The sequence below is a fragment of the Amphibalanus amphitrite genome, unplaced genomic scaffold (assembly GCF_019059575.1).
Source record: "Amphibalanus amphitrite isolate SeventyFive unplaced genomic scaffold, NRLGWU_Aamphi_draft 000220F_arrow, whole genome shotgun sequence".
In the NCBI taxonomy this organism is placed as follows: domain Eukaryota; kingdom Metazoa; phylum Arthropoda; class Thecostraca; order Balanomorpha; family Balanidae; genus Amphibalanus; species Amphibalanus amphitrite.
The window spans coordinates 372,504-393,845 of record NW_024881715.1 but is presented as its reverse complement, the minus strand read 5'-3'; the positions used below and the strand labels follow the sequence as shown (position 1 = coordinate 393,845).

Sequence of the window (21,342 nt, the reverse complement as noted above, 5' to 3'; positions counted from 1 at the left end):
TCGAGCGCCGTCAGCTGATCTCGCCAGGTGGCTCTGGCGGCGGCGGCGGCCCGCTCAACCGCAGCCGCCGCGCCACGCCGGCTGGCGCGCGCGCGCCGCGCAGTGTTCGCGCGGTTTTGGTGAGGGCGGGTGGCGATCACGAGTGTCTGTGTTGTGTGTGGGTGCGTTCGTCGGCGATGGACCCCGCGTGAGTGAGAGGATACATATTACATACATAGAGAAGGACATCTAGGTGAGTGGTTGAATCGGTTGAATGTGTTATGTGTAGTATGAACTGTGTTGACGCACGGCAATTCGATTTCGATGTCAATGTCAATGTGTGGACCGCCGAGTGCTAGCGCTAGATATCGGACGGGAATGAATCACTCTTGATATGCTGGTTGCTGGTGACAGTAGGTTACTGGGTACTCGTGCTAGACGTCGGTAGTTTCATCACCTGTAGATTGAGATACCGTTGTCCTCAAGATTCATACATCCTTCCCACGTCCGTCTGACTTTCACGCTCAGTCACGAGTCACGGCTCACTCACGACAACCGAGGCACACGTCAGTCAAGTTTCGACGGCATCAGCATTCAGCAGTGGTCATCAGATCAGCATCAAGCATGGCCGCTCGCCACTCCATATTGATATGGTTGTTGATCGCCCCCCCCCCCCCCCACCTCCCCAGCTGTTCGACTCCTAATTTAACTATACTCGGTTGGAGCGACCCGACCTGGTGCGACCCGGCCCGGCCCTTTGACGCTTTGCGATGCGGTCGGCTCAATTTGATATCTCGATAGGTAACCGCTCGACTGATCGAGCTCGCTCGTTTTCCTCCCCCCCAAAAAAAGGTCTTACCGGTCGTTATAAAAAACGAGTGGACACCGACGAATCCGGGGGCTATTTTGGGCATTCAACTTGACGAAAAACGACGAAAATTTGACTAATCGAAACTTATCCACCGCTGGTGACCACTGTAGTCTGAGTCCGGGCGCCCAAACCCCCCCCCCCAGAAACTATTTACTATCCACCTTTACCTGCCGCTATTGGATACTGAGAGGGGATCCGGGATGACAATGCAATAAAATTATTTTAAATGGTGCAAAAGTCAATGGAACCCTCTGTGCCCCAGTACCTAACAGTCGGCAAATATTCCAGCATAGCATTCATGGCATTCTGGATTCATCCAGCATTGAGCATTCGTTGTCAACGTTATCCTACCGCTATTTTGATATAATATATCTACCCGACATACAAATTACCGACACAAATTTGCATTGCATTGCCAATGTGTATTGTATTTCCACACTATACCCAACGATAACCAATAATTATCTCAGCATTTAATCATTTTATGATATAGGTTTCCTTTCCATATAAAAATGACCGTTACCCGTGTCTCACTCTAATGCCTCGCCCACCTGACCCTGACTTTCCCATAGTCGGGTGACAGGTCAGCGAGTTTGATATTTGCATCACTCGGCAATACATCTCCCAGCAGCTGTTGTCTACCACCGCTGTGAACCCCCAAAGGTGCCATCACGGGCGCCTGCGGGCGGCTGGACCGCCTGAGGGCACGGTCACGTGACTGGCGTGGTCACGTGACCGACACGGCGGCGACACGGCTGGGGGAGCACGCTGTCCCAGTTCCGGCCTGCCAGGTGGGCCCGGCCGCGTGCGCTGATGGTTTTTAAGGGCCGTTTCCCTCAGTTAACGAGCAAACGCTTCTGTGGACGCGGACGCATTGTTCTCTAAGTTCGGGAATTCTGGGGAGGGGCATTTAAATGCCATGTGCAAAGTGGGTTAAAAAGTGATGGGTGTTGGAAACTTGCTGTCTGGACAACGGGAACACCAGGCAATCATGCTCATTGGAAGTGGATAATGCTCCGTTCTGTTGATATTTGCATTCTGTTTTCACTCATCTATTTTTTTTTCCATTTCAATTGACCTATATAAACCTCAGGGAATAAGAAGTGTTCATGGTATAATAAAAAATCGGCCTGTGTAGGTAAGCCTCGGTGGGAAGTTCAAACTGAACGACGAGTGAAGTTAATGTTTGACTCTGAAGGCTTTCACCTGATTCCAGACCATCCTCCCTTTCTTTCTCAGCCCCCTACGTTAGCCTTTTAGCGTTCAGCCGCAGTCTATCCCCTCACAAAAACTCCCCTACGGCGGGACCTGGGCATCCCCTCTGTCGGCGCGGGGGCGGCGCCGGCCGGCCGCCCCTCCGGCCGTAGGGCGCATGTGCGTGCTGCCGCCGCTGTATTGATTGTGCCGCGGGCGGCGGGCGGTGGCGGCAGACCGTGGTGGGTAGCGGCAGCGCCGACCGTGCCGCGCGACCGCCCTGAGACGCCGACCCGTGCCGTGCCCTCAGGCGACCCGAGCGACGCGAGCGACCCGGCCCGACCCGGGGGACCCAGCTGACCCGACTGAGGTCAGCCGAGGCCCTGTGACCTCCGGAGGATCACCATGTCGAAGGTGAGTGAATCGAGCGTGTTTGGAAGGAAGAGTTTCCATGGTCCATTCCGTGACTCTCCTGTCCTGTTAAGAAATATTGTAGAGCGCTGTTTGTGGTTGTTCCTGATCGAAAAAATTCCAGCGAGTTAGGTCCGGTGGTGGCTCTGTCTCTAGATTCTGTATGAAATGTGTCGTTTCATAGACCTCTGTATAACCGCAGGTTGTTTGAAATAGATACCTATGGAGGTGACTCCATGGTCGTGTGCTTTCCTAAAAGGGGACGAAGCGATTATTTTTTTCTTTGCAGTTGACTAGACCATGGTGAAAGCACATCCTATAAATGCCTCGCAATGTGCGGTTATTGCTTCAATTATTTGAAAATGAATACGGACGTTGAATGGTGCACAGCTAGTTATTGCTTATCAGAAGTAACCGCAGGTTGCTTGAAATAGATAAACAATATTCGTTAGAATTTTGTTTTTCTATTGATATGCAAGGATGTCATTTCGAGATTCAGTTAATGTTGGATTAACCCCATCACGGTGTCCATGTTGCCCCTGCCCTTTGAACGTTTTTGCGTTCCTTTAGTCCATTTATAGTGATTGGCCATATAATGGTCGACCAAGGCTAAATTGTTAAACTCACGATAGTTTTTTAAGCAAAATTAGTTAACTTACACTCACATTTTATACCGTAACCGGAGTGAGTGTTCCAAGGAACCATTTATGTGCACATCATCTGAATACAATTCAGAAGTAGTCCCATGTTGAAAAGTGTCAACTTAACAACGAGCCAGCAATCATCATCCAAAGATCGAAAGACTTGAGGTCATCACATAAACCTGTATGCTTTGCCAAATTGGGTGCAAATTAGACTGATTCCAACCATTTTGATTTTAATTAACAAGGTAGGTTATTACGGAAATTGACATTTATATCACCGACATGTAATTGCTACGTTGGCTTGTCAGTTTTTGTGCTGCCTTGAAGCAATCGCATTCGGCGAAGAGTATCGTGAAATGTAGTGATAATACCGCGGTCACGAAGTGCCGGAATCGCGACTGTTTGCTGCTCGAAAGCGGCACAAGTCGTGTACATGCTGCAGATAGTCGTGGTTACAAGTTGCGATTGTCGTTGGCCTCCGTTTGCACCCTGCTCAGCCGAAATCTAACGGTGATTTTCTGCAGCTACTTGATTTCTGTGTACGAGAAGTGACCATTTTGTTGGTTATTTTAACATACTGGCTGAAAGTTCATTACGGGGCGAGCGAGGCGAGCGTAGTCTTTCCTTAGATTAACGGAAATTTCTGAGTATGGCCGTGGTCACGCTTTTGCGAGGCTTATATCTCAGCAACCACTTGACCGATTTACATGCGGTAATTTTTTGTAGGGTAGCTTCATTCCTTCTACCAAGTATTGCACTATTCCCGATGCATGTGGGTGACCCCTTATGCACGTGCCACGTGCAAAACGAAGAGGTGTCACTTTTGTAATTGTTGCAATATCTCGGTAACTACTGGGCCGATTGCGCTGAGAGTTGGCATGTAGGTAGGCACCCACTAGGCAATGCATATCCATGTGCCAGAGTTGGGGTGCTGCTGCACGTGCGCACGTGCAGGGGTCGTTTCCAGATCTCGAGAACGGCTGGACCGATTGCGCTCAAATTTGGTACACGTTTACGGAGCAGTTAGTAGGGTGCCGTGCACAAGTCAGTTGGGACCCATTTTGCACGTGCGCACGTGCAGGGTGCCGCTTCCAGATCTCGAGAACGGCTGGGCCGATTGTGCTCAAATTTGGCACATCGCTAGAGACCGGTTAGTAAGGTGCCGTGCACAAGTCAGTTGGAGGTACCCCCTCGCAATTTCGCACGTGCAAGGCCCACCCTCTCGCTCGCTCCGTTAGTCGCCACAAAAGGCGTTATACTGGTAGTCCTAAAGTTCATAGTCTTACACTGAGGGATTTGTTCATCTGGCACTTTATAAAATGGCGTGACAACATACAGGAAGAGAAACAAGCAACCACATTTTCTTAGCTCAATCATCGCTGAAGATTCGTTGAAGGGTAGCTGCATGCCGCCCTTGAATGCTATTTATTTGATATGGACATTTATAATTGCTCTCCGTCTCCTGCAATGTTGCGTGCCATAACATCTTGCGAATGTTAACAACTTGCAAAAGAGCAGGTAAACACAGTTTTGGAATGCTGGCTAGAGCGCCATTGATTACCCTCGACCCGGTCACCTGGGCCAGTTCTCATTACTTGGAACTGTGACGTCAGAGGTCTCCAGGCTGTATTGACTGGTCGGCGGAGGTCACCCAGCTGTATCGACTTTGTGGGATCGTTGACGACCGTGTCCGCTTCGTAACCAGAACGAACCGCTCACAGGCTGCTCCTCAGTGAGTGAACAAGCTGTCAGACCAATGTGAGCTTTGCTGCAGGCCATACGGTACGTTTTCTAATAACTTTATAATTCATTATGAAGTGGAAAGACAGCATAACCTTTTGAAGAGAAATATAGTTGGATTGCGACAAAAAATATATTTCGCATTGCGCTTCATTGTCTATTCAAGGAGCCTGCTTTACTTGATTGTCACTATTAGATTAAGTGACAGGATCTCTTGATCTCAGAATTTGTCGGCTCACTGGTCTCCAATTTCTCACAAGAACCTGTTGAACCAGGATCCGGAATCCTTGTGGAAGGATTAGGGAACCGAAGCCTCGAGCCAGCAGCCTCAAGCGAGCGTATCGCGGCGTCGAATATCCCCGCGTTGTACGGCTTCGGGACACAACAAGCTGCGTGTCAATGCCCCAGGAAGTGCTCCACTATTGCGTTCCCGATGTCAACAGTGCGTCAGACCCGCATCCAGCCGCACTTTCCACCCGTATAACAGCGTCACCATGCGGGCTTTCTGCCTCCCTCATTGCTAACCACATGCTATAACGAGGGCTTGGACCCTGGTGGGCTCATTTTAGTCCCATGACTCGTCCTGACACGGGCTCACTTCAGCCTTCATCACGACGTCCCGCTGAGATTCGCCTGTAGCACTTCCAAATCCTGTCAGAGCTCGCTACAATTGCCTGCTATCCTTCTTCCAGCCGGGCGGAGCTCTGTCCCCCCCCCCCCAGCCTACCAGGGCCCGAGGCGGTGCCGCACCACATCCTGAATGCGCACAGGATTTCTGCTTGGCTGCGCAGCTGACGGTGGTAAGGGAGCGTGGCGCTCGTGCGTTGGACGCACGCGGCCCACTCGCAGCGGGCCACCCGGCATCACATTACCATATGGGGGCGGCGCTGAGCGCCCGAGGAAGCCGCACCGGCCATGTCACATGGTAATGGCCGGCTGTCTCCGAGTTTTTGCGGTTCTGAGAAGTTCGGCTGTGGATAGAAGTTGTGTGAGGCGAAGAGCTAGGAGCTTGTATCATTGCTTCAACGTGAGCTTTGGTTTTGGTGTTTGTTTTGGTACAAGTCTCAATCGAGGTCGCTCCCAGACTTGGAGAGATTCGGCTCTCAGGCACCGGACGTTGAGTCGTGAGCTGGCGAAGTTTCGGCCGGGCAGGGCGGTGTCGGCCCACTGCACTGGGCGGAGCCCATACCGGAACTGACGCCTGCACCAGTGTCTGCTAAGTGCCCACCACGCGGGGAACGCTCCCACCGGAACGGCAGGCGACCGTTTCCGCGGTCTGGGACGCCAGTGCACGGTGTGAACGCTCCGCATGTTACCGGACATATTCTCTGCCCCTCACACCCTCCGGGCGTATACCGTCGGATTTTCTGCCACTCTTTGTCCTTCCCACCCTCCGCTCTAACTCTCTGCTCCCTCGCCCCCTTTCCCACCCTCCTTCGCCGCCCTCGCCGCCCCCCCCCCCGCCGTCTGCCTACATCGGCCCACCGTCGGCATCGCTGCACCGACGACGTTGGCTGGACTGTCGGAATCGATGCAGGATGAGTCATAGCGCCACTCCATTCTTCGTCGGTTTCCGGTGGTCTCCGACTTTCCCAGACCGTCTGACTGACCGTGGAGTTCAGTGATCATCTTCATTATGATGTTTTGCTGCATGTTTCTGCAGTGGCAAGTCGAGAGAGCGTAGCAGGAGATAAGGGAACAACCATGCCTTTGTTGAACGTAAACTTTCGAGAGTCTGGATCGTTTCATTGTGTCTGTTCCGACGGCTTTGTCGATTTCTGTCTGGTCTTTTCCGACCAGACACAACCACTGCTGTGCCTGTGCCCTCTGCCTGGGGAGGGTAGGACTAATGAGGGGCGGAGAGGAGGACGGGGTGGGTGAGAGCGGAGGGAGGGACGGGAGGGGAGGGGTGGGGACAGACCGCGGTGGTCGCCCCAGGCCGTAATTGGTCCGGTGTCGTCCGGCGACCGGACACCGGAGTCCATTGTGACTGATGGCGGAGCTCGTTAGTGTAGCTGACTGACCGAGAGATGTGACCTGTATGCTCATCGATCCAATTCAGTCGCCAGTCAGCAAAGCAGTCATTGGATCAGTCCAGTTTCAGTCAACAGCTATCATACCCGATGATCCAGTCCAGTCCTCAGTCTTCAGATCAGTCGTATCATTTATCACACCCGTTGATCCAGTCCAGTCCTCAGTCTACAGATCAGTCACTGGTTTAATCCACTGTCCACTCAGTCCAGTACTAACTCCAGGAGCGCCCCTGACCAACCAGTGATTGACCCACCCCAGTCTTCGGCTGATCTGAGTTTCTTGGAAGACTCGCTGTTTCTTGTTGGATGCCAATGGCCCGGTGCGGGTCAGGTATCGTGTTAGTTACTTACTGCGGTGATATCAAAGGTGGGGTATCACACGATCAGCTCGTAAATTACTCGGGGCCGTCGCATCTACAAGTCTATCGGTGACGACATCACTCTGGGACACGCCAGGTGGCGATCCGACTCGACACTATAAGATCTAGTGGTGTAGGCATAAATGGGCTGGTTCCAGGCGCCTAAAGAACCTATTTAGCTACAAACATCCCAGCTGAGTAGACTTTTGTCAATTGACGATGCTGGAATCATCTGCTAACTCAATAGGTCTAGTTTGATAATTACTTGTCACACTGTCTCATTCTGGAATAATTGGACTGGCATTGCCGATCTTCAGTACCAACTCTAGGGTTTTCAGTTTTCACATTCCTGAGTTGCGTTTTTACTTCTGGAGCTGTAAACTTTCAAAACCATTAATGAAGATCGCTTTCACAGGGTGGATTTATTACCCTGCTTTTTCCGTTGTTTTACCTGCTTCTCCGCTTTTAGAACGCTCTGTTCAACTCGCTCATAATCACAGATAGCAATCAAGTTAGGCGCGTTCTCTGGGATGTCTGGGAAAGGGAAGACTGTAGTGTATACCGTTGTAGACTTTCGAGGCAGGGCGGACAGACGCCACGTCAGAGCGACATTCAGAGGGTGAAATGGTCACGACAAAGTGGTCGCCAATAGTGCTATCGGCTGTAGTGCAACGTGCGCTGATTTGCCGGCGTGCAGGCTGCAAATGCACATGGCTTTTTATGGTGACGTAGCTGTCTGGGTGACGTGACGGTTCAGGTGCGTTATTCGTCGACTGAACGAACTGCTGGTTGGCTGCTGGCTTGATTGTGCCGTTTTATCGATGGAGTAGACCCTCGCCGAGGCTGTCGATCATGTCGTGGAAGCGTTTCTTTATCAGGATATCGATGAAGTTTGTCAGCTTGCTGCAACAGGTCACCTCTTCAGAGGAAACTTCAAATTTTGCACAGTGCGCATTTTACGAGCTCAGCTAAAGTAGCTCACAGTTCAGTTATGATTCCTTATCGAATGCTGACGTCACCATTCAACAGGAAGTCTTTTGTGTAAGCACCAACTCGCTACCGCGCTACTTCAGAACAAAATTAGGCTGGCCCTCCTGAAACAAAGCCGATCGTGACCGATCCAGCACAGCTCCGGGGTTTGTTCCTGTGTCGTGCAGCGTGCCGGAACTGTCCGATCTGACGATTAACTGGGCCGCGATCTGGACAAAATAATTACCTGCCCAGTGCCCCTGCAGCCAGCGCGCCATTGTTTACCGGGCGGCGCCGTTCCCATGGATGACGGTAATGGCCGCATGTGTCCGGTGGGAGCGACCCATGTGGCCGCCGTGCGGACAGTCACTGACGTCACTTTTTACGTCACTGTGTGACATTTTGCCACGTGGCCACGGTGCACCACCTGTGTCTGGATGTTATGCAATGGCATATGCACGATGCAGGGGCCTTGTCTTCCCGGTGATGTTCACAATTCACCTTTAAATGTTCCTATCTTGTTGATCATGAAGGGCCCTCAACTGACTTATGTCTTCAACTCTTCACCGCAAATGCTCTTCATGCCTTTATGTTCACTGGTCTAAGATGCTCATTGGTTTTCGTTAAACCAATTTCTCCATTATCGATTGAAACACTACCATATGACATACAGCTGATATAGAGACTCAACACGGTCCAACCAAACTCAGCTCCAGTGCTGCCCAGCTCCGCCCGGGCCCGTTCCCGGTCGGTGTCTCGCAGGGGCGGATCCAGAAAATCTCCAAGGGAGGGGCCATTAGAAACCAGGAGGCCCCCATAATCCCACCTGTTGGAGGCACCATCTTCCCACTTGTTGGCCCCCCCAAAAAAACTGCGTCTATTGAGCTTATCTAGCTGTTCAGGCAACATCTCAACATGAATAGCCACTTTATTTTCAGGAGGCCCCCTTTTCAGCTTTTTAACTTTTTATTTTATTTAAAAAAAAAATCGGCCAAGGGGGGGGGGCCATGGCCCCCATGGCCCCCCCTTGTATCCGCGCCTGGTGTCTCGGTAGTTCGGTGGCCGGACTGCGGCGAAAGCTCTCCCATGCCCGTGAGAGGCTCCGAGCGTCGTTGGTCCGCGTTCCGGTCAATCGTTTCGTGGATCGTGACGCACTCGTGACGGTTCGTGACGCGTTCGAGACGCTTCGTGACGGAGCTCGTGATGGATTTTGATGGTCTGTGACAACTTGTGACGACTCGCGACATGTCTTGTGGCAAGGTCTTGTCCTGACATGCTCTGGTATGTTATGCAGAGGCGCTCAGCTTTTTGATACTGCTCGTGCTCACGGGAAAAGCGTGAGGCAGAAAAACGGTAGCGATTCTTCCTGATGACGTGCCTTCGTGTCGCGTGTTTGTAGAGAAATCGACGAGCTTACACCGCATTTGATGAATGCATGGCATGCGAACGAAATAATTTATTCCCTGAACCTGCATGGAGGAAAGTGGGGATGGTGTGATAAAAATGGCCAGTACTTTATTCGTTTTTTTCAGATTGATCCATCATTTGTACCTACAATGGAATTTCATGCGCTTAGAGTGATCGAATGGCTAGATCTGAAGCCAAAAGGAAGAAAGGAGTTTATTGTAAAAATTGTTGTTAAAAATTGTCCATTGTTGCGAACGTTTAGGTCACGGAGCTAAATAAACATTTTGCTCTGTTTCTGCCCCGCGCACACTAACAATTGCACAGTGGCTCGTTTAGCAGTATCAGACACGCATGAGTGCTGATTTCAGCCACCACCCTCTCAGTGCTGTGCCATTGTGGCTTGCTGATAAAATCAGCATCGAGAGCCACATAACTTAATTCGTAGCCCCTGCCCAGCCTACAACCCTGCCTTTTTGGTGGGCGATTCAGTGGCCATGAAATATACAAACCACTTCTAATACATCCACCTCTATCGTATTTCGGTGTCGATTTCTAATCTCCGCGTTTACAAGGAAAAACTCGATGCCTGCAGCCGTTTTTCCTGCCCTCGCGGTGTATCGAACTCACGGTGGTCGGTAGGAGCCGCCTCGCCAGCACCCCACCCCTCCCCTCCCCACCCCGCCCATCGCCGCGGGCGGAGCAGCGACCTTGCTCGGCGACCGGGCTGGGCCGAGGGGAGGGGAGGGGAGGGGCAGATAGCTGCCACCATCGCCGGTGGGCCATGCAGAATGGATGACCAGTCGAGCCCAACGATACCTGAGCTGCACCGAAGCATTGGTCAACGAGGTGCGAGTGAGACCTCGTTTGCATGAGATAAGATGGCTTGATATGGTGGGTGGGACGCCAAATGAGGGGTATTTATCTGATGCATTGCGCACACACTTCGTCAGGTTTAATGATTTAATCGAGATGCTCTGACTTAATGGAAGGTCAAAGGTGCGAAGCCCATCCAAGTCATATCTATTCACCAACCGCAGGATTTCTTTTATTCATGGAGGTTATGACAACGCAGTGATGCCGCGGTGGACCATGCTAAAACAACGGTTGAGCCTTATCCGCTTTGATACTTTCCGTGATGATTCTTCCATGATCCGTTTTGATGATTTCCATATTTACCTGAAACTTTACAGGGAACGTGAAGCAAAACAAGCTATCAATATTTATTGTTCCATGATGTCTGACTGAAGCCTCATTAGCTCACCGGGCAAGTCATCTCACGTGCATGCCCCTGGAGATAGCCTACTGTCCGGCAAGGTTTTCGCATATGAGTTTGGTGCCCGGCCTTCAGGTGACCACCAAAGTTCACTTTTATGGTGTGATGACGGCCTTGTCCGGCGCATACATCATCGAGATAAGCATCTGCAAGGAAGCGTGCTGGGTCAGGCCACTACTGGTCACCATTGGAGCTCTGGTCCTATCATGGGCTAGGAGAGGGACTGGGAGCGGGTGATGAGGGTGATCAATGCCGTGAAGCTGAGTCACGTTTTCGTCAGTGTGGATCAGTCGATTTCATGAGGGTCAGCTGCTCTTTTTAGAGTCTGCATGCGATGTGTAAGTTATGGGTTCAGGGCTGCAACCTGCGGTGTGCGAGGAATACGACTGGCATTTAGGACAAGATTGAGACGGTAAAACGTGAAGATAAGGCTGATCATTGTGAGCCGATGGATTCTCTCATGTTTCCAAATGTTGTTTTAGGACTCGAAACTTTGAATCACGAACTGGGTGACTCAGCTCGTGTGTGTTGAATCACGCTCCGTGAGACGGATACCGTGATTCAATCTCAGGATCCACGAGCCGTGAGACGGCAGCTTTTTTAATTTGGTGGCCGTGTGCCGCCGGCCGTGATGTATGAGTAACCGGCGTGTGTCCCTGAAGTTTGCGGCGGGCGCGGTCGACACCGTATCGTGCTGTTTCTGTGTCTCGCTTGGGTGCAGTCGGCCGCGTGAGTTCTGCGGTCGCCGTCACGGCCGCCGTGAAATGGGATCCAGGCACGGTACCGGGCCGAACGCGCGTGCGTGTGGGGCTGGTGAACCTGCGGGTGTCGTGGTTAAGGTGGTGGACTTACAAAGGATAGATGAGCTGTGACCTGATCTGAAATTTGATACTGCGTGGCGCAGGAAGGTTTCACGTATTTACTCTGTGGTTTCCAAAGGGCGTGCGTGTGGACTTGGATGCATATTTTGAATATCATAATCGAAACATCAGAGGATGCTCGTTTGCGTGATAGAGGCTGCCATATCAGCCACTGCTGGGAATGAATGGGTGTTTGACTTTGGTGGCGAGGTATTGGTGCAAGTTCAACATTGCGGAAAGACTGACTTTACGCTGAGAAGTCGCTGGAGCCATGTTTGAACATTCGTGTTTCGACACAATTTGCAAACCAACTCAGAAGTAATCATCTGTGTCATCATTGTGAGGAATTATCAACTACCATCCTCAAGGCGACTCGCCTGCTCGCCTGGCCATTGCCAAGTCTCCTCCGACCCTCCCATTCTCACAAAGTCCCTTCCGACCCTCCCTTTCTCTGATGTTTCCCGCTGTCATTCCGTTCCTACTGTTCCGTCTGCTCCGCCCTCATCCACGCCCGTCCGCTGATCTGTCCCGACGCCGGTTTCGTTTCCTTTGTGTGCGGGGAGGCCGTTTGTTCGACGGCAGCGAAGCAGAACAGGCGGACTACATCGTTCCCCGACGCATCTGTAAGTGCCCGCTGTTTAGCCCCGGCCCCATCGTGGCCAGTTCCCGCCCTTCGCAGTCAAACAGACGTGGCCCCAGTACGGGACCCTGCGATACCCCGCTGCTCCGCCCGGCTTTCCACGTCAGACCTTACTCGGTCTGACGTTTGTGGGCCAGGGGAGACCCGACAGACGGCCTTCTCCCCTCTGTCTGTCGTCTGGGCACCACTGCGCCGTCTCAGGGAGCACCGGTCAGAGGTCTAACGTTGCCGAACGCCCCTCCATTGTCATAGAAAAGCGAGACAGGCGAGCTGTAAAGTATAGAAGCGTACGAATGGTGTCAGCTTCGTCCCGTCGTGACGAGACGTGAGAATGAAAAACCATGAATTTTTAATGAAAGTATCGTAGCTTTGTGCTTTAGCCCCACCTTTCCCTCTGTGCATTTTGCTTCGTTCGTGGTTTCGCTGCAGGTGAATGCCTTTGGGTACTCGGTTGCAATGTGAACTGCCAAACCACGCCTTTAGAGCTACCTGGGCGTGGCAGCAGACATAGTGGAACAATGACCGAGCTGCACATTAGGCATGAGTCATATTGGGAATAAAGAGTGTTGAAAACTGAAGGCGGGAAACGATAGAGCCGGACGCGGAATAGAATACAAATTCTAAATAAAAAGACTATCTCTTTAGTGCATAATTTAGTGCTTAGCTTCTAACATTGTCAGTGCCTGCGTTTCTACCCAATCAGCTATCTCATCTGCCACTGACTTTGGCATTTGACGGGCAACTGGGTCGTGACGGTCGGACAATGGTGTGACGGCTGTAACGGGGGCGGTGTGACAAAGGTGACGGGGGGGGGGGGGGTGTCACAGACCGCCACCAACCGAGGCTTACCAAACCAACGGCTACAGAGGCCGGACACGCCCTGCGCGGGCATGGCGTGGTAAGCCACATGGGTTAGCTGAATGGGGTGGCGAGGGATGCAGTGGCATAAGGGGATGAAGCCCGGGAGGAAAAGAGCATGAGATGGCAAGGAAAACATTGCGAGTGTGATGTTGTCATCCGTTGTTTTCGTCTTGAGGGGATCTGCTGAAGAAACCATTGCAATAGTTGCTGACGTCTTTATTTTGATATCTGTTACCGTGAAATTTATATGAGCTTTCCAGAAAAGGGAAGTCTTTTCATCGTTTCCTTTTTGCTGTCTTTGGTCTTTCTCGCTCTCGCTCTCGCTCTCGCTCTCGCTCTCGCTCTCGCTCTCGCTCTCGCTCTCTCCCTCGCACCCTCCCTCCCTCTCTCTCTCTCTCTCTCTCTCTCTCTCTCTCTCCCTCTCGCTCCCAGGAGAGGGCAGGGTTGAGCGCTGACGCTCCGACAGCTGGGTCAGCCGGCACGGTGACATCAGCTAACAGCTGTATCCTGTCCTGTTGGGTGATCTCAGTCGCGCTGGTCGGTAATTCATGGCACCCTCCCTCATCGGCCTCTTTGTGCTCAAATCCCGCCTGTGGCTCCCAGGCGTACGTTTTAATATTATGGGGAAGCATGCAACGCATTTTGTATTCGAGAGATTTTGCGATGGCAGATCGATAACACATTTCACTTATCATATTATAGAATCTTCATGGTCCCTCAAGCTACCGACGAAGGCTGCTAAGACTGGCGCCAGAAGCGGAACATCTTGTTCGTCTGGGCTGGGCTGATTGCCAATTGGACGACATAACTACCTTGATCTACGTGTTCCGCTGTTTCTGACGTCATCCATCGTGACTTGCCGTCCGATCTGCAACCGCTGGGTGACGAAGGTCACGACTCGTTCGTGATCACGAGATGCCTGCACCGACGGCGTCACGATCTTGGTGACATTTCCGTCGACGGGCGATCATGAGCTGTGCTGTGTTCGTTAACTAAACTAGTGGTGAAGCTGAATTCACCATGGGTATATTTAGATATGATGACGTGAATGAGATAATTTGAGGAGTGGGAATCACCCGGCTATTGACCCTAGCTAAGTGTCGTGACAAGATTGTAGCTTATCTGGCTAGAAGCGTTCCACTGTCTTATACCGAAGGGAATAAGTTATGTCCCAAGCTGGTTGCTATTTGCCAGATTTTTGGAAGCTGATGATTATAATGAGTTACGTCGCTGCAATGACGTGGACCCGACCAGATTGCATTATGTACAGTCGCTCTTTTCGTTATTTGGTAGGCCGATATTGCTGACTGTTAACGTAGTTAACGGGAGTCGGTGGTCCATTTATGTCGGTACCATTTATGTCGGTACCATTTATGTCGGTAGGTATTAATTATTGGCTTGACAGCAATCCTGATTTTGGGTAACTTGTCGATTCAGTGGCTCGTTGACAGTCATTACACAAACTATCGGCTTTCAGCGAACTGGTTTCGCATTCCGTTTTTGGGAGCAGGGCAGGAAATGATGCATGAAATGGCGACGGCTGCGCGGTCGCAGCGGCAACCTTGCCGTTTTGATTGTTGTATGACATCATACCGAGGTTTTGTGACGTCAGGAAATGGCAAAGCGGAGCTAGAGCGTGAGCTGATTGTAGGTCGGTCTCGACTAGTGATGTCAATTTCAGAAATTTTGCAAACCAATACCAAACCGATACCGACCAAAATCACTGAGAGTATACCAAAACCGAACCGATTTTCAGAAATAGGGGGAAATACCGACTAGATACCGAAATCAGGGAATTATCAAACAAATGCTTCAAACTTTCTCAAGACATATGATAAGCCTTGAAAGGTACCTAATACTTTGAAATAAGGTAACAAAAACAAATCAGGCAATCTCTTGATTATTTGCATTGCAAAAAATACATTTATAACTTATTTTGCAACTATTAACAAATATTCAGGTCAGTTATTTTACTGGAATGTGGATTCAAGTCAACTGCATGAGGTGTTAGGAAAATAACTTGAACCCTGAATCTTGTCCATGCCTGAACCATCAAACCTTCTTTCAATTCAAGTCATTCATTTCGAGTCCAGTCAAGACAGGGTTAAGTGTGTTATCATGATCCAAAAGTGGTGACCCAATTGACAATGATGGGCTACACCTTGGGCTACACCATTAATATAAACAAAGCCCATGATACCTACAGTTCAGCCCAAGTAGCATGGTGATTGGTGACGATACTGACGCAGCCAATTTTTCTTCATCAACAAATGTGTAACACAACAAAACTTGATAAATAATTACTTACGAGGCACACTGATAGATAGCAGACACCACTGTAATGATACCGCGATGAAATCTTAGTAAAATGTCCATAATTTTACGGAGGAATTGGCACACGTCACGTGTCATCTCTTCCATAATGGCGGCCTTAGAGGCGGCGGCCATTTGCATTAATGATAAAACTGTATAAAATAAAGGTTTTCTTTTCTTTTTTGCTTAAGTCCACTTAAATCAAAATTCCTTGTATAAATTTTGACTTCTTAAAATTAATTCAAGAAAGTTGTAGGCCGCTTTTGCTGAAAAATGAAGTACCAGAAAAACGAGCTATATCGGTTCCTCAACCTGGCGCAGCTGCGACATTGAAATGTTTTTAGATGTGTTCAGTTTTGAAACTGCTGTGTGCGAGTCAAGCCAAAAGCCAATTATATTTTATGAAGCTTATGATTAAATTGCTAGCGATCTGTATCTGTTGAGAGAGCAGGAAAGAGAACACTAATTGAAGAAAATAAATTATCCACAGGATCATGACAGCATCGCTCACTACAAGGCTTTTTGAAGTTGAGCGAAGTTGAAGATTTGTGGGGTGATGCGGGTGATGATGAATTGACAAATGCTGCCTTAAATATTAGATGATAATGGTGAAGCTAGTGCTGTATTAAACAGGGTTTTGGATAATGTAATTGCATTGCAGTAAAATGAAGAGGAAGACAAGGTCAAGATCAATCACAGACTCCTCAAAACAAAGTCAAATTTGTTGCTAATAAATGCTTTGGAAATTTTGAGAAAGGTAGTTTAAGTATGTTTTCCAGCATACAGTGAGTTAAACATTAATTAATGTTTATGTCTTGCACATTGGCTTTCTTTGTAGGATAATTATCCTCATGGTATTGGAATTTGCTAACACTGATAAGTTGCCATTTAACATTGGTAGACTGATGTATTTGATATTACAGTTGATGTGTTTGCCCATTTGTTAGGACATCATGCATTTGGGAGAAATGTGTCATGATTGCCATTTTTCTTCATCCAGTGTCATTTAGCAAAATCAAATTTGAGTTCAGAAGGTATATCAAAAATGCTTTCAAATATTTTATGACAGTAGTTGATTTTCATGATACCGACAAAATACCAAATGCTTTTGGTATATAATACCGAATACCGAATCGGTATTGGTTCGGTATCGGTATACCGAAATTTTGGTAACCGATTGACACCACTAGTCTCGACACCCAAACCGAGCGATTGTGTAAATAAGCGGAGAAAGATGTTTTGACATTTTAGGCGTTTGTGAAATCAAAGTGAATCAAGTGTTGGTTTTAAGATTTGAGATCGGTCATTTGAATGGCTAAGTCGTAAGCGATTGGCACTTGTCTGACTGATGGGTCATGAATAATGAATAAAACTTCGACGTCGCTCTCGTAAAACAGTTCGGAGAACCCGACAGCCTATTTGGCCTGATCTCGCCATCCTGTTTGACTCTTGATTGATTCTTGTGTTGTCTAATAAGAGGCATCTCCTGTTTTTCTTGATTCTTCCCGCGCGCTGTTAACGCAATGTGTTCACGTCAATGTACTGTTCCCGTGTTTTCACTGTATCAATTGTTCGCAATAGTTGGGAATCCTGCTCACAGCTTTTATCGCAGTTCTTTGACACAAACCTCCGTCTGTTTTCACAGATCCCCGTGCGCGGGGTCCGGGCCGGCGGCTCTGGCCTGCCGCGGCTGGCCACCCGACTACCACGACCCAGCGCCAGCCTGACCTCCACCGCTCCACCGCCTCCACCCTCCGCGATTCCCACTGCCATCCCGAGCTCTGCCAGCCTCCGAGCAGCTGCCGAAGCTCCGCCGCCCGACCTGAAGCCGGGCGACCCAGTGTTGGTGGACGGAGAGCCGGGTACCCTTCGTTTTCTCGGTCACACTCTGTTTGCCGATGGACTGTGGGCGGGCGTGGAGCTGGCGCGCGGTATCGGAAAGAACGACGGGTCGGTGGGAGGCAGGCGGTACTTCTTCTGCCAACGCGGTCATGGTTTGTTCGCTCCAGTATCGAGGGTGGTTCGCTACGACCCGGAGCCGCCGTCGCCGTCACCGCCGCCAGAACCGCAGATGACACCAGAGCCGGAGGTAACATCAGCGCGAAGACGGGAGGACCTGACCCTGCCCGTGAGCAGCACGCCTCGAATCGCGGCCTCCGGTGGAAGTAAGAGTCCTTCCGCGTCTGCCTCCGCCGCCGGGGCCGCGGCGTTGTCCCCTGCCGGCGACCTCTGGTGGGACAACACCGAGGGAAGCGTGGGTGACCAGCTGGATGACGTCGAGCTTCTGCAGGACATGGAACTCGACGAGCTATCGCTGGGCATCCTTACGCCCGACCAGATGGATGACGACTCCCACCTGCTGCTGAGGCCCGACGAGCTGAACCGATCCCTCGAGCTGCTGACCAGTCCCGATCCGGACATGGCGCCGTCAGAATGTGCGTTCAACGTGTCGGCACCGGCGGAACGTATGAGGCTGATTTCTGACGAAGGTGCGCCGCTGAACGTCACCGTCACCATCGGCCGAGAGCCCGACTGGGAGGACGAGTTCGACGCCGCGCCGGCTGCGACAGCCGCCGAGCCAGCCCTGAGTCAACCCAAGCAACGTGATTCCGAACCTGCTGAACCTGCAAAGGTAACTGAACACCCAGAACAACCAGCAGAGTCTGCGGAGTCCGCCACTCCAGGATCCTCAACCATCTCTCCGGAGAGCGTCGTCAGCGGCACCAACCACAGCGAGAGCGACACGACGTTCATCGTCACCGACTCAAGCGCTGACGTCACAATGCCTGTCGACGTCACTGCCAGCATGTCCAGTGAGTCTTCGGATGTGACGCTGAAGGACGAGTCAAATGGGGCCGGAGAGGCACTGGCCGAACCACCTTCCCCCGACACGGAGACCCTGGTGCTGGCTCGACCGCAGGCTGAGCTAGTGGCTGACGTTGGTGCGACGGCGCTGGTGAAGCCAGTGACGGTGGTGACAGACGTCAGTGGTGGTGATGTGGTGTGCGCGGTGACGGATAAGGTGCAGGTGGACTTGCGGGAGCGGAAGATGGAGATGGACGTACAGCAGGAGCCTCAGGAGATGGAGGGACAGCAGGGGCTTCACGACACCAGACCGGACACGTCCGTGTCGCCTGTGCTGGAACGCAAAAAGGTAAGCTGTGGGGAGGAATGGAGGTGCGGGTATGGGCGGATGTGGGGGTGTAGGAAGTATAAACAAGCAAGCGAAAGGGATGGTGCTGGGGCTGAAAGGGCGAAAGGGCTTTGTCAGGTATAATACTTATCCCCCTAGTGATACAAGTGATGCTGGTATTATTAGTGATGCTAGTCCCTATTACTTGAGCCATGCGGTCCACACTTTGTGGTCTAAAACTATGCATATGGTCTCAGGCTCGTCACATAAATGCACGTCAGTAGAAAGTTCGCGCTGTTTTCTTAGATGCTAAGTAGGCGGTGACGCGCGAACTGGGGATGGTACATAGAGGATTCTTCATGGCTCCGAGTGGAAGATAAGGATATCTTTTCCAAGCGGGTTACTGAAAAACCGAGCGACGAAGGAGCGAGGTTTTTCTGTAACACGCGAGGAAAAGATATCCGATCTTCCACGAGTGAGCCATGAGGAATCCTATATCTTTCTATGTTGACGTTTATTCTTAATTAATAAAATATTATATTTAAATGCATTCATCTATATAAAAGTAGATTCAGAGTAGTATGTTCTTATTTCATAAGTTTCATCCATAAACAACCATTAAAAATGTCGTTCGGTTATTGACCCATCATCACATGAACTCTTGATTTTTCGCTATGAACCCTCGAGACCTTATCTTTGCATCTCGGAGGGATGCAGATATAACAAATTCTTATCTTTGCATCTCAGAGGAGTGCGAGATAGAAATATCCCTGCACTGTAGACCCAATGGCAAATAAACCTCAACTAGAAAGATAGGTAACGCCCGCTCTACTGTTACCGTTTTCAGAACATTTGCCACTTTCCACATTGCACCGCAATTAACCATGTTAATATTGGTGGGAATTACGATCGTTAACCTAAATGAGCCATTTTCCGGTGCAACCAGCCATTCCTAGACTTTTCCTCCCTAGATTTATCTGTCTTTTGTTCGATCTTTTCCATCTCCTTTCTCTTTCTCTCTCTCGCTCCCATCCTTTCTCGTATTCTCTCAGCCTCTCGACCCGGTTATTCAGCGAACCTCACCATGGAGACAATACGTGTGCAGGGCGACATGACCGCAGCGACACGCCAGCCCCGCCTCCCGCCGCCGCCGCCGCCCGGCCAAAAATGCTCGCACGTACCACTTCTCGGGCGCCCGGCCAGCCAAGAAGACGGCGGCGGCGGCGGCGGCGGCGGGGGCCCGGTTCCGACTTCTCCCGAGAGCCGTGAGTTGCGTGACTTGCTGCGACTCGAGTGAAAACGCCGGAACTCACACCGTCGCCGCTGGCCGCCGCCCGTCCGGCCCCCGGCGGCACGTCTCAAGCGCAGCGGAAGTCAACCAAAGACCGAGACGCGTGAATGAAATGCTAAATAGGTAGGCGTTCGCTGCTAGAGGCTGTGCGTATATGTTAGGTGAATTAATAGAAGACCGTGTATTTCTGACTGTTTACGTGCCTTACTTTACTTACTTTACGTGTTTCTAGTGTTTCCCGAGTCCTGTAGTGTACTTACTACAGTCGCATTCGAGATGCATTTCCATGTGTCAGGCATGCACTTATGCGTTGGCATATTGTCCGGTGCCGCGGCTTTGCGACCTCGCGTAAAGGATTGTACCAATTGCCACATCTCTTCAAAGGCCTTTGGTCCACAGGTGTTGCGTGTGGCAGCTCAATACGGTGGTAAGCGTTTCGTTGTGAGTTGTGGAGCAACTCATCGCCCCAAAGTCGTAAATGTGCCACGCTAAATTCGCCTAAAAACCGCAATCCTTTGTGCATGGACGGCTGAATAGCTCGTTAGTGAGGCGCATGTCGAGGCGCAGTCCCATACCATCGGTGATTTACATCGCGAAAATGGGCCAGCTTTCAGCAACCTAGGTTGTAGAGTATTAGTTTTCGCGGACAAAGTAGCGAACATATGAGCCGTGTGAACCTGCTGCACGAGACCGACGCCCGATTTCGTGGTAGCGTATGCTCTGCGAGGAGTTTTCAATTAATTTAAAACATTCTGCGACACAGGCTCATTAAATTCGCACCTTTGGAAATATCCCATGCGCTAGACTGCTTTCAGTGGCGTCTCTGACCTCTCTGTTCCCGGTTCTCTCCGCTCCACTGATCGGTCGTGATTTCGGTAGGTGACCTCCGATACCGTCCACTGGCCGGCTCGGTCTCTGACTCTCCCCCGCCGTGACCGTGCGCCGGGGATGTGTCCAATGGTCCCGTTAGGTCGCCTCTGTCACGGAGGTCGCCTGAGACTCTCCTCTCGGCTCCCGGACCCGCTCAGACGGAGCCAGGACGCGGGACAAATTACTGAAACCGGCGGACCAAAGAACTGTCTCTTATCTGGGAACCCGAACTCATCGGATTCGTAGGGGAGAGTGGGGCAAAGCGGCCACCCGGGGCAAAGCGGCCACCCATCGTTTTAGCCCTTCATAGCTGGCGTCAGTTACAATTTATGGTTTCCAATTATACTTCTCTTCACGGTCGTTCGAATGAGCCAGACCGGGTTTCAGGCCCATCACCAATGTTCTGTGAAACACGGAAAAACATTTCTTGCCAGGTTACCAACTATGTTTACAAAATTTAAATGTTATGTTATTCCATAACCGTGTGGAATTTT

At 50.7% G+C, this 21,342-nt stretch overlaps 1 protein-coding gene across 6 annotated transcripts in view; it reads left to right on the top strand.

Moving 5' to 3' along the window:
- The first annotated feature begins 74 nt into the window (after positions 1-74).
- The window catches only part of LOC122385473 (protein piccolo-like), a 159,557-nt gene continuing 138,289 nt past the window's right edge, over positions 75-21,342 (top strand). For 4 of the 6 annotated variants that reach the window (XM_043373796.1, XM_043373792.1, XM_043373791.1 and 1 more), the window contains exons 1-3: positions 100-232; positions 2,355-2,458; positions 17,200-18,708. In XM_043373796.1, the coding sequence (XP_043229731.1) occupies positions 2,450-2,458; positions 17,200-18,708 (1,518 nt within the window). In that variant the 5' untranslated portion in view covers positions 100-232; positions 2,355-2,449. Of the gene's footprint in view, positions 233-2,354; positions 2,459-15,960; positions 16,312-17,199; positions 18,709-21,342 lie in introns of those variants that run through there. The other 2 variants (XM_043373790.1, XM_043373793.1) reach the window with 2 other exon arrangements.